We start from the raw sequence: 13,940 nt of genomic DNA, 5'->3' as shown, positions 1-13,940 counted from the left end.
TCCCCAACATCTGAATGGCTCCACCTGCCTTCTGCTGAATGCATGAAAGTCCATTTGTAACCTTTTTAATGGGTCATACCATAAATGCCACTGCCAGAGAACTTACTCCCTTGACCTGTTTCCCCCAACCCAGACGGTCTTCCCTTTCATAGCCCTCACCTTACTTTAGAATGCCCCATCAATTTCAACCTGTGCTACCCAAAGGTCATGCCTAAACCCCAGCTAAGATTGGCAATGGATCCCACTGCAGTTATGGTACAACCAGCCTCTGAACGACTGTTAGCCTGGCTCTTGACATCAGCATGGTCTATCCTGTCTTCAGCAGAAAAAAGGTTTTGACTGTCAATCAGCACATGCCCTTCCGTGCTTCATCATCGAGGTCACTTTAGGATTGGGCGGTAAGCAATGCATTTGCTGAAGGGAGTTTTCCTTCTCTTTGGAAGGCATTCATTGAAATGAATTAAAAGGATTTTTCCCTTTTGCTGGAGAGGGGTGGGCTCTGTATTTTACTGCTTTAGTTTTGTTTGCTACATTAGTGGCTGGTTAGGAGACTTGAAGGTCTTTTAGCACCTCAGAATGCAAATATTCTACAAACTGGAAAAGGAATTGTTTCTGCTGCCATTTGCCTATGCACCATTAACTAACATTTCTCATGCTCAAGTGTAGGACTACCAGGGGTAACAGATTCTCCCCAAACTGTGAAGACCAAAGGCACAGTCCACTGGCATATCTCCAACCTAGCGAAAAGCTCCTGGGAAAATCTTACTAGAAGTCCACTGCAGCGATCATAAAATAAGCATTCCACTGTGGGTTCTCCTTCTGGTTTTCCAGGTTAGATTTTGAGCAGCTTTAAAGGGATCAGTTGTATTCTCTTCAGCATCTACACTGAAATGCTCCTGGCAGGATTAAAGGAAGCAGGGTTGTATTTGATATATATTGAACAGCAGGAGGTTAGGACACTTTATAGCAAAGTCTTTGTGGAAAAAAGCTGAACCAGTTTCCAGAACCAATCTAGAGAGGGCATGGAATGGTCACATTGTTAGTGAAGAAGTTCCAGTGAGCAGATATAATCCACCAGCAGTTGAAACTCTTCCTTGTTCTGGTATCCATTTACATTGGCCCTTTATACTGATTTCCAGACATGTGTTGTCTAATTCCAGGACACGAGCCTGCAGCATCTCCAAGTTTCCTCCACACAACCTGCAAAAAAAAAAAAACCAGGGTATGTGTATCAGCTATCTTTTCTAGAAAGTTATAACTAAGTACACAAGGGTACGCTTTCCAGAGGGTTTACACTGTGCATATTAAGCAAACATTCTACATGGAGACAGGGATGATTTACAGGGGAATCCTAAACAGAGCTGCACCCTTCCAAGTTCATTGAGATCAATGCACTACACATAAGAGCTAAAAACTCACAGGTTAAAACTGCCATGGAGATGATTCCTAAAAGTGACACTCCCACCCTTTCTCCCACCCACATCTCACAACATTTGCAAACTCTTACAAAATGACACAATACCACTGTATTTTGAGTAGTCCTGTCCCCACCTGCAATTGCCATTAATCTGGGGGTGGGACGGATATATATAAGTGCAACATGATGTTGCCTCCTCACACAGTAGGTGCTACATTTGTCGGGGGAACTTGTCAAGGCAATGCAGTAAATAGCAACATCCTTTTGGCGACTTTAGGCTGTAAGGTATGGTCGGACACCACATACCACAGCAACCTTTCTGAAGCTAAGCAGCTTTGGGTCAAATCAGTGTCTCATTGGAAGACCTCCCAAGAGCCCCATATATATCGGCTTCAGTTCTGTGATGGTAAGAAGGCAGGATAGAAATTTAGTACACAAACACACTAACAAACCAGCTCCAAGAGGATGGCTCAAATAGCAAAGGCAGTTATTTTAGCATGGCAGCTAATTGCTCTGATGACTTCGCCATCAGAATGAATGGGGCCTACTGTCACCTGATGAATGGTTATGCTACCCACATATCTTGTATGTATCTAAGGTTTTGTTTTCCTCTTCCATTCTTTTTGTTTGTTTGTGTTGGTATTTTCTCTCTTCAACCAAACAAACTAAAGAAGGGGGCACAGCTGTAACAGCAAAGACACAAGGGATGAAGCCAATAAATTACAGTTATTATTTACTAAATAATTCCTGACTTGTTTTGGTGGTCTTCATCAGGGGTTTTATTCAGTAGTTAGCTAGGCACATAATTTATTTATTTCCAATAAAACAGCTGGGGAAGACATGTATCTCCAAACATGACTGTGACCATGTTTGGAAACATGTCTGGAGTCTGCTTGGAAGGCTTAGATCAACAACACGTGTTTTCTTACAAGGAGATGCAATTTGTGTGTCTAGCTAACTGCTGAATCAATTCTTCTGATGATGACAACTGAAATGCATTGGGAGTGACTTATTCAATAACAACCATATCTAGTAGGCCATAAGCAATCCTGGCAAGGACATGTTGTGTTTGATTCTTGTTTCCAGCATGTAGTAGAAAGTGATCGTTATCGTTATGAAGGACAATCATAATGCTCTGAAATGTTACAGACCCATGACAAGATCATTGCTGACCACTTCCTGGATCAGAACATATTAGACATAATTTCCAGGAGGTTATGCTGTCTATGATGTTCCAGAGCATCCGAACACCAAGCCTCCTTACTAAAAGAAAACCCACTGGGACAGTTTCATCTTAACAGTCACCATCTATGATGAAAGCAAGTAGCAACATGCAGTGCACCCACATTTGACAGTAAGCATTAAAGCACAATTTCAGGGAAATGATACAATCTACTTCCAGCACTAGTGGCCACCTCAGCTGTTTGTCCACTATCGCGTGAAGTAGTAAAAGCCCGAGGGACAAGCAAACTTTATGGAACATGACCATGCCAGAAGTGCTGGACTCCATATAAATGAACCTCCAGTTCAGAGAATCTCATTGATCAGCCACTTTATCTTCTCGAAGCAGAATCCAACCATTGGATTTCTAATCTGACTGGCAGTGGTTCTCCAGGGTCTAAAGCAATGAAAGGCTCCTCCCAAAACCTGTTACCTAAGATCCTCTACCTCGAAATGCCAGGGATTGAATCTGAATTCTGAATGCAAAGCAGGAGTTCTGCCACTGGGCCATGCTCCCTTTAGAAGAAAGGAATTCCCCAAAACTTGCTATGTGAGATCCTTTTAACTGGAGGTGAAAAGGAATGAACCTACCACTTTTTGCATATGAGGAACATGTTGTACTATTGAGCCACAGCCTCTTTTTTTGGGGAGGCTGGTTAAAGGAGACCTTGGTATGAGACTATGGAAAGATGCTGCCCAATAAGGTCCATTGGCCTGACAGTATGAGGAAACTCCTTAAAACCATTCTGTGCACCAGTAAGCCATTCTGTCTAGATGCGTCTATCCTTTGGTAGTGAAAGCAGGTTGCCTGTGCATATAGACATACAAAGAAAGCACATATTCTTCCATTTTCCAAACTGAAAAGATCTCTAGAAGTTGATGGAGATGTTACTGCATCTGGCTAACCAGCAATGTGCTGTTGAAAGAACCAAGTCTCACAAGATTTTGTTAACAGGAAAATGTTAGTGTTCTTGCACAAGAGCACACTTCTGATATTACATACTCATGCTGGTAGAGTCCTCATGCAAACAGTTATTTGTGGTGGGTGTACTGGCTACAGCAATTTCTACACTGACTCTTGTACAAGCGGTAAGTAATAACGGTCATTACATTTATTGCCATTGGTAAAAGTATAGCCATTTGGGGGCCTGCAAGGAATCAAAGGGGGTGCAAATAACTGACAAATTCTCCCTACCACAATCTTCCACTCCAAGATACTATAAGCTATTAAGGGCTTGAGAAGGCCAATTTCCGCTCCCGTCTGTTTCCCTTTCCCCACCTCCTTTGACTGAGTGTGGCGAGAGCAACCCACTGCCCAGCCACTCTTCCAGCACAGCAGCAGGACAGCAAAAGTTAGAAGCCCTTATGCAAAGTATCACTAGAGAAATGGGCAGGAACCAGAAAGGAGAAACCTCATAGCTATAGCGCTGTGTGTGGGGTAGTTGGGGTGGGGAACATATTGTCAGATGGCCAGGGCACAAAGGCGTCCCAGATGGCAGGGACCTCATAGGCTGGCTGTCTGCACAGACCTGAGGAATGCCTTAAAAGAGCTGCTAGAAGGGAGCTGGAATAGATGGGACACTGTAGGGATGTGAGGAGTGGGGAAACAAAGGCTACTTTGTAGCTGAGTGGCACGGGAGTAGTGGTATTTCAGCAACCTCGGCTGCCTTCCTCCTTGTGTGTCTGCTACCCTTGCAGACAGCTGGCAAAGCCCATGGACCAAAAGCAACTTTCCAGCCTGCTGTCTCTCGCAGCCTTTGCAATCCCACCAATCCAGGCCCAACTACACTGACTCTCAACTGTCACTAACATTCTGAGCCTTATACAGCATACTCAGTCCTTATCAGGTCGTTTTAGTTTTCTTCTTCTTCTTCTTCAATTTCAAAAGCCCTATCCTTTTGTGCATACCTAAGGAGTCTCCTGATATACTGAAACCCCAACCGTATCTGTATTTGGCCTGTTCTACTCAGCTAAATATCCTTTTCATGCAACAGGCACATTTACTGAAGTTTAAGGCTATTTTTTCTTCCTCTTATCTGCTCTTTTGTAGAACACGTCTTCACTGTACCCATTTGTCAAAACAGCAAACAGCATCCTTATGTTGTGTTGCTAGGGGTACTGACACCGAGACGAGTGACTTCTAGAAAACTGTTCATTATTCAAGCACATCTCCCAACAACCAGTTTTCTGCTCAGTGAGCAATAGAAAATATTTACCCAAGTATATAATGCTGATCTGGCAAGAAAGTGAGAGTTGACACTTTCAATTGCCTTGATTTCCATGAGAAGTGATGTCCTCTAGCCGGCGGGAAGGGACACACCGCACAAAATCTGAGTGCACAGACTGAAAGGCATCTGCCATTTCTATGGGTAAATTATATTTTTCCCTTCACACATCCAGTAGCTATTTGCACAGGAACAATTACACATGAATGCTTGAGAAGCTTTTAAAGCAATGCTTGGTACAGGAGTGGTCTTAGCCAGTTGGCATCGGGGCATCTGCCCCAGCCCCCATACTGGAAAGTGCTCTGACCACCCACATCCCTGCCCCCTGAGGAAGGAGGGAGAAGAAATAGAGCAGACTCCCTTTGCCACTCATAACTTCCCTATCTGGGGTTTGGGCAGCAGGCTTGGGGTGATGCACCTCCCACCTACCTTACATGGGGTGAAGGCCACCCCTTAATTGGTCCTGGTGGGGGAGACAGTGGAGGGGTGGCAGTGATTCTGGGGCCCTATCCCGGACTTTTGCCTGGAGCCCTATCCCGGACTTTTGCCTGGGGCCCCATAGCTACTAAGACTGAACCTGACTATTTAAATTCAGCACTGTGTTTGCCTATCACTGTATGACTTCCACTGAACTATGGAGATACCAGGTTTGTCTGCCAGAACATGTATTATGATCAGATTTCTCCAGCTACAATCTAATAGGCAAATCGTCATATTCATCAAGGGTAGGGCTCAAAATCACTTTTGGCCATGATAGTTAATAGAACCTCCACATCCAGAGGCATTATATCTCCAAATATATGATGCTGGAGACAAACAACAATGCAGAGCAGTTTCTTTCATGCCTAGCTTGTAAGCTTTCTGGAGGCATCTGGCTAGCACCTGCTGGAAACTGAATGCTGAACTTTTGGTCTGGTCAAGCAAGGCTATTCCTATGTTCAGATGCTAAGGAGATGCCATGCTTGCAGAGAGATATTGTTGGTTACTGAGAGAAACATAATATCAGGCTATTTTCCCCAAGGACACTCTCAGAACTAAGGATCCCTAGCTGCTGTGATATACAGACAATGGCTGGCAGTTCCACTGAAATCCTGAGGTAGCTTTTGATGAGTTGGATTAAACTGGTTGGGGAAATTCTGTTTTAAAGATTTGTTTTTTCATGGTTTTAATTCTTCTTTAAACAGAGGTGGGACTTGCATAGACTGGGGATAACCATGTAGTGTGTATTTCACTCTATATATTGATTTGGATCCCACAGAGGGTTTGTGTAGATGAAAGGTGGGGATGGTTTTTGCTGATTTGCCCCTCCTGCTGCAGATCTCAATCCACCATCACCACCCCCGGCCTACCCTGTGGTTCCTGGGAGTCCCCTTTACCCCAGCAGTTGCATTTTGGAGGAATTCTGGCTACAGGAGGGCCGGGAAGTTGCACTCTGTGGACAGAAACCCCTTCTGTACATGGAAATCTCCATTACATCCTAGTTGTATCTGTGTTGTGGAGGGGCAGAGGAATTCAATCCACAAAAGCAAAGACATTAACTCAAAGAATATATAAACTGTGTATAAACTGGATCTAGGATTGTTTCATGCTTCAGACAACCATATGTTCGCCTTATGTTCTAACTCTTTTGCATCTAAGCCTGCATATTCTGAACTTACAAGGGCCTATTAGTCTTCTTGGTTGCAGATGCAAAACAAGTTTTATGTTAATACTAAAATGTACATTTTTGTTTTCCCCCTCCTCAATGCTCCCCGGTCAGGAAAATGTAGATAAAGACTGTGACCTTAGTGAAACAGAAAAAATGCTATCGTCAGGGAAATGGGCAATGCAAATTTTTCATGCACTTCATTTTGTATTCTCTCTTCAAAGCCTAAAATCATATTCAGAGAAACGTTATGAATTTTTAAAAATGCTGACAATATGCTGTGAATGTATTTTAATATGGAAATGAAACCAATTACCCTTTAATTCTCCTGTAGTGTGGATTTACTGACTTTACGAGAATGTGATTGTTGCCGCACTCTGGTCAGCTGCACATGTTGTACATTCCCAGTGAACAGAAGGGGGTATTGCTGCTGCCTTTGGAGTCAGAGTAATTTTGTATTTTATTCCCCATTTAGAATGTTTACAATGAAGGTACATTTAAGGGTGGTGTGAAACATTTTCTTTCTGCCTTCTAAGTGGAAGAAACACAAGACCTTCACCAATGGGCACTGATCTGGAACACCATATCTATTTCACCACCAGGGAAGCAATAGTGCCAGGCTAGCAAATGCATGAATTACAGCCCAGAGTGCAATTAAGACTAGTCTGTGGAGCTACACATAGAAGTTATCTCAGTGATTCCGGAGCCCTGGCCAAAACTGGAATATGGAGCCCCAGAAACCCGGGCTGGACGGGGGCATGGCACGCCCTTTGCCCAGCTCATTACTGCCATCAGTATGGTCTGACAGTCAGGTACTGAGTGGGCATAAGCTGGGCAGGGGGCATCCTCTCTGCCCAGCCCACACTACCATTTCCTTTTACACTGCTGATATTACACAAATGATTAACCTAGGTAAGTGTGTGCAGGTGAGCTCATTGACGTTTTATGAGTATTATCAGGCTTATTTTGCAAAAATGCAATGTGTAGGACGAAATAAATAAATGGGCTGATTTGCAAAACACTGAGATCCCTACATACAAATCCACCACCACTACCTGCATTTGTGTGTATGTGTGTGTTAAGTGCCGTCAAGTCGCTTCCGACTCATGGTGACCCTATGAATGAAAGTCCTCCAAAATGTCCTATCTTTGACAGATTTGCTCAGATCTTGCAAATTAAAGGCTGTGGCTTCCTTTATTGAGTCAATCCATCTCTTGTTGGGTCTTTCTCTTTTCCTGCTGCCCTCAACTTTTCCTAGCATATCTGTCTTTTCCAGTGACTCTTGTCGTCTCATGACGTGACCAAAATACGATAGCCTCAATTTAGTCATTTTAGCTTCTAGGGTCAGTTCAGGCTTGATTTGCTCTATAACCCACTGATTTGTTTTTTTGGCAGTCCACGGAATCCGTAACATCAATCTTCTCACTGCAATCTCCTCATTCAACCTCCTCACTGCAACTCAGGATTATAGTCCAACTTTCCAGTGTTATATCAAGGGACACTAACGCGAAGTACTTCATTGTTTTTTTTGCTGGGGAGTTTGTGACCCAATTTCCTCATGTGTGATTTAACTTGAAAAGCAACTGTGCAAGGGTAGTTTTGGATTGATGTTCAGGGAAGGAGTGACTCTTCTCCTGCATTCTAGGCACTTCTCCAGTTGAAATACCTCTTCAGAACTACTATTAGCTTTGGTAGGGAAAAAGACAGGTTCCTGGCATTGTACCGTCCCTCTTCCTAAAAGAAATAATAGCAGCTTGGATGGTGGGGAGGGGGTGGCATATATGTGTGTGTTAAGTGCCGTCAGGTCGCTTCCGACTCATGGTGACCCTATGAATGAAAGTCCTCCAAAATGTCCTATCTTTGACAGCCTTGCTCAGATCTTGAAAATTGAAGGCTGTGGCTTCCTTTATTGAGCCAATCCATCTCTTGTTGAGCCAATCCATCTCTTTTCCTGCTGCCCTCAACTTTTCCTAGCATAACTGTCTTTTCCAGTGACTCTTGTCATCTCATGACGTGCCCAAAATTTTGATAGCCTCAGTTTAGCCATTTTAGCTTCTAGGGTCAGTTCAGGCTTGATTTAATCTATAACCCACTGATTTGTTTTTTTGGCAGGCCACGGAATCCGTAACACTCTCCTCCAACACCACATTTCAAAGGAATCTATTTTCTTCCTATCAGCTTTCTTCACTGTCCAGCTTTCACACCCATACATAGTAATACGGAAGGTTGCAGTGTGGCATTTGTATGTGAGGTGCAAGAATCTTGGAAAACGAAAGGTTGGGAACCCAGGACACAGCGGATGTGTGCAGAACACATCCTTTTTTTTATTATAGCATTAAATATTTTATCAGGCTATGATTTAAAGATTTAAAACATTTACAGAATATATTGGAGAATGTCTTCTCCCCCAGAAATGTCCCTTGTCTTTTTCACTGGAAAATGTAATTAGATATGTTGTGACCCATGCACTCCCCAGGACAATTTCCTCCAAACCCACCCCTCTGGAAAAGCAATCCATTACATTTCATGGAAGAGGAGAAAAGCTGCCCCACACATTCATGGAGTCCTATAGGTGCTCTTTGTGGTGGACAAAGGGTCATTTTGCAAGACCACAATGGTCACTTTTGTTTTGTTCAATGTATAACTGAATCTCTGAAAGGCTCTAAGTATTGTCACTGCAGAAAAAGACAACTAAAATGACAAAGGACTTCAAGCACCTTCCCAACAAGAAAAAAATGCAGAGACAAGGGGGTGCCATTATCCAGATTAATGTTTCCAAGGGTGCAAGGCCTTCCAAAATGACCCCCCTCAATCCTGTTCAGGGAAGAAAGGGTACCCCCAGGCATAGGATGGGGGGCATTTCTGGTTGCCATGTGACTGGGGAGGAAAGGAAATCACACTCTCTGGCTGGAAGTCCTTGTGCCTGTAGAAATATCTGGATCCAAGCCAAGGTAGTGATATAAAAAATTATGAACAGCATGGCAAGAGAAAATTTCATTCCCTTCTTTCATTCCAAAAGGACCCTCATGGTGCAGTGGTTAGAAAGTCAGACCTGGGCTGGGGCTTACTCTGCTACGACTCTCACTGGGTGACCTTGGGCTAGCCCCTCTCTCAGCCGGATCTCACTCACAAGGTTGCTGTGATAGGGAGAACCATGTACACTTTCCTGAGCTCCTTGAAGAAGAAGGCAGGATAAAAATACAATAGGATTTCCAGTAGGATTAGGAGGCCCCCAATGAAACAGATTAGCAGCAGTTTCAGGGGAGACAAAAAGAAGTGCTTCTTCATACAGTTTAAATTTATGGAGTTTGTTAATTGTAACAAGACATGATCATGGCCTGTAACATTGATGTTCTTAAAATGGATGAATATCTTTTGTAGTGGATAGGTCTATGAGTAGCTACACAGAAACTCAATATTCAGAAGCAATATAGACAGATACTGGGGACTGATAACAGGGAAAGTGCTCATGCCCTGTTTGTGAGCTTCCTGGAGGTATTTGGCTGGCCACTGTTAATGCTGGAAACTAATATGAATGCCAGACCAAATGGAAGGGTAACTTCCTATGTTGCTGTTTTCTAATGATCACACTCTCCCATATTCCATCAATCTAACCATAGTTGTGTGAATGAAGAAGCTGCCTATTCAGTTGCCAGATATAGAGACAGACAAGGCTCTTCTGCATCTCACAGTTGTGTAGAAGAGGGAATTTATGCAAGTGCAGCTTTTTGTACCTAGCATAGGCACACTGCACTTACTGGCAAGTCAACGTGGGTGACATATGGTAGCTGACACACGTGGAAAAACATGTGCGAGATGACAATAGCATTGGTAGTGGGTCTTTTTGCTTTCCCTCAAATACGTTGATGTTTCAGGTGCAATGGATCACGGATGGTCACAGAACACAAATGGGAGATCTGGCACATATGTGGCCACACAGCAAGGCATGTTACCTTGAGGGCATTAACCATCACTTCAGGCTGCTGAGAAGGTGAGGAGGCCTGGTCACTGAAGCTAGCTGGAGGCCTTGAAGAGCAGAAATTCCCATCTGCCCCTGATGGCATCCTAACGGGACCCTTAGTAGAAAATCAAACACTATTTAATAGTGAAACGAATGCCATTCTAATCAAGCAGAACAATTCCCCACCATCAACATCCTCCCACTCCACTTCAAATTCAGTTCCATTATGAGTATACCATTCATTCCTGCATCTTGTGCCCATGTATTATTTTCTTCTGGAGAAACGTATCAAACTGCTTTGTACTGGTTCAGACCATTAGTCCATCTTGTTGACAACAATCTAAACTGGTTTATCCAAGCTTCCTTCAGATGTTTTTCCGAGTTTTACTTCCTAAGATTTTTTTTTAATTGGGAGATACTGTGAATCAAACCAGGACAAAGCATACTGAGCTACAGGCCCTCCAGTGAACTGTCTCCACCCAGAAGCTCCTAAAATGTTCTGAGTCTTAATGGGATGATGATAAATTAAAGGTTTCAACCTGAGAAATCAAAAAGCCGGGGCCTCAGTCTAGAAAACTGTCCCACAGAATTCAACGGGATTTATGTTTTGTAGCAACTAAGCAGTTTCAATTATTTCAATGGGACTTCAGTTCTCTGGATTGGGTCCAGGGTTGTATTCTCAAGAATGCCAAAAGGACATGCTAATCTAACATGGAAAGTAGTTTCAACATTTGTAAACAGACTGCAATGATAATGAGAGGAGCCAAGACAGCCTTACAAAAGATATCCCAATGCAAGCTAGCAGTATGGTCTAGAACACTCACACAAACCACTCAATGCACCTAACGAAGAGCCTCCATACAGCAAACACTGCAGGGTTCTTAGGCCTACTTCTCATGGAGCTGTCTGGATTCTACCTTCAGACCACAGGTGGAGGCTCACTTGATAAATGGGCCTCCATACAAAAACACACAGAAAAGTCAGAAAATGCCAGAGAGAAAGTTAATCTAGATCCTTGCTTTTGGGCACGCTAGTTGTCTAAATGCTGGGACTCTTATGGGAGCAATATGAAGAACAACTACACAGGTTTACTATTTCATCGAGAAGTAGCCTTAGGGTTTCATTAGACAAGATGCTGGGAATGGATCTCTGGATAATTTTTTATTAGTAAATCACAGAAGAGCGGGGGGCCCTGATTTGGCTCAAAGGAGGCTGGGGATTAATGCATTCCCCTCTGTGCCATTTTCATGACAGCCACAGAGCTGACGGTAGTAACAAATTCAGAGCGGTGAGGTAATCCGCGTCATATATCAATTTACTACAAGAAACCAAAGCTTCTGTTTGCAGTTATAATTGGATTGTGTAAGAGGCACTACCCACACTACTCCTTTCTGCTATAAAAATTATATTCCACAGTCTGTGTCTTAATCTGAGATGAGTGGCTTCATATGTGCTAGTGGGTTAGTATGAGAAGCATCCTGGGATCTGGGTTAATATATCAAGGATGCTGCCCAACACAAGACTGGCCTACATTAGAAGTATGCAACTGGAAGTCAATAGGCCCATAAGCGGGGCCACCTGGGCCCTTCAGGTGCACACCAAAGGTACAAAGAGCATGGAGAAGTGGAGAAGTGACAACAGACTGCACTGGCAGGCCAAATTAGGGGACAGAGGGAGGCTGGAAACTTAGGCCATGACCTCTCATTTGCTCCTCATACTTGCCCTGCAGGAAAACAAGCTGCTGGCCAATAGTCTATACCAACATTTCCTAAGCTGTAGATCTTGACCCAAAAGTGATTAGTGAAGCCTACGAAAGTGGTTCCCAGACTTTTGAAATTTTATTGAGTTGTGCATCGTCTGTTTTCTTTTAAGTGGGTTGCTATGACAAGTAAATTTGGACTTTTGGGTCACCATACTAAAAAGGTAAGGAACCACTGGTTGGTAAAATATTCAGACACCTCCCAACCAAACTATTCTGACAGGCTTATTTCACTTTGGGAACCCCCTCCTTTAACGTAAAAAGTGCACAATGTATAAATTCCTCATGAATGCACCTAGCCCATCATGTAATTTTGAAAGTTTCTACCTCCCAACTGCCTCATTTTTTTAACAGTTTCTGGAGAGCCTCTCTGGAAATAAAGCTCAAGATGTTTCCTGCAGTGTTTGAGGGAGTTCAAGGTGATGCAGCAGTTGCTGGGGCAACCTAATCCAGCTGCCTGCTTTGGCAAAAAGCTAAAAATACTCTTGCCGCAGCTTCACAGAATCAGTCCAGACACCGACAGCCACATCAGATTCTGGGGAGATGCCAGTGACCTTTTCAGCCAGACTTGCTTTCCCCCCCCAAAATAAGTCAGCTTTTGTCCTCCTTGGTTTAAATAATGTTAGAAATGGAAAGAAACCATTGTTTGTAAGTCAACTCTCATTTTTTAAAAGGATGGCTTTAAACAATCAGCAGAACTGAAAAACAATTTCCATCTGGATTGCCGGAGTCTCTGTGTATACAGATGTTAATTACAATAAGGCAGACTGCACAAGCCCATAGCCAGAACTTTTGTGGAGGGAGGGTCCTTATAAATCAATACAAAATAGTAAAGATATAAACATTTGTAATCTGTTATTTAGCAAAACAATACAAATAAAATGAAGTTTCATTTCAATAATTTCAAAAATAAAAAGAAAGGAGGCAATGCTAAGTCTACTTGGAAGTAATCCCTACTTTTTTCAATGGGGCTTACTCCCAAGCAAGTGTTGTTAGGATTGCAACTACAAATATACACAAAATAAGTGTCAAGGGCTTGTAATCATCCCAGAACACAAGAAGCAGTTTATTTGAACAGCTGAGTAGAATCCTGCCTGTGTACCTTTATAATAAGCATAAAGGTAAAAGGTAAAGCTCCCCTGTGCAAGCACCTGGTCATTCCTGACCCATGGGGTGACATCACATCCCGATGTTTACTAGGCAGACTTTGTTTATGGGGTGGTTTGCCACTGCCTTCCCCAGTCATCTTCCCTTTACCCCCAGCAAGCTGGGTACTCATTTTACTGACCTCGGAAGAATGGAAGGCTGAGTCAACCATGAGCCGGCTACCTGAAACTGACTCCCATCAAGATCGAACTCAGGTCATGAGCAGAGCTTGGATTGCAGTACTGCAGCTTACCACTCTATGCCATGGGGCTCATTATAATAAACATAGGATATGCTTATTATAAATATGGCTACCAAGCCGAGAGCCCCGTGGTGCAAAGTGGTAAGCTGCAGCACTGCAGTCCAAGCTCTGCTCATGACCCGAGTTCGATCCTGACAAAAGTTGGTTTCAGGTAGCCGGCTCAAGGTTGACTCAGCCTTCCATCCTTCCGAGGTTGGTAAAAGGAGTACCCAGCTTGCTGGGGGTAAAGGGAAGATGATTGGGGAAGTCACTGGCAAACTACCCCGAAAACAAAGTCTGCCTAGTAAATGTCGGGATGTGACGT

At 43.4% G+C, this 13,940-nt stretch overlaps 1 protein-coding gene across 1 annotated transcript in view; it reads right to left on the bottom strand.

The window, feature by feature from the left end:
• Positions 1-995: 995 nt before the first annotated feature.
• CCDC85A (coiled-coil domain containing 85A) overlaps positions 996-13,940 on the bottom strand; it is a 136,316-nt gene continuing 123,371 nt past the window's right edge. Inside the window, exons 4-5 of the mRNA XM_056853282.1 lie at positions 10,462-10,584; positions 996-1,200 (exon numbers count right to left, since the gene is read on the bottom strand). Of these exons, the coding sequence (XP_056709260.1) occupies positions 1,111-1,200; positions 10,462-10,584 (213 nt within the window). The 3' untranslated portion in view covers positions 996-1,110. The remainder of the gene's footprint in view (positions 1,201-10,461; positions 10,585-13,940) is intronic.

Source organism: Euleptes europaea, chromosome 7, assembly GCF_029931775.1.
Source record: "Euleptes europaea isolate rEulEur1 chromosome 7, rEulEur1.hap1, whole genome shotgun sequence".
NCBI lineage: Eukaryota > Metazoa > Chordata > Lepidosauria > Squamata > Sphaerodactylidae > Euleptes > Euleptes europaea.
The sequence above is the reverse complement of the archived record's forward strand: the minus strand, read 5'-3'. Positions and strand labels throughout refer to the sequence as shown.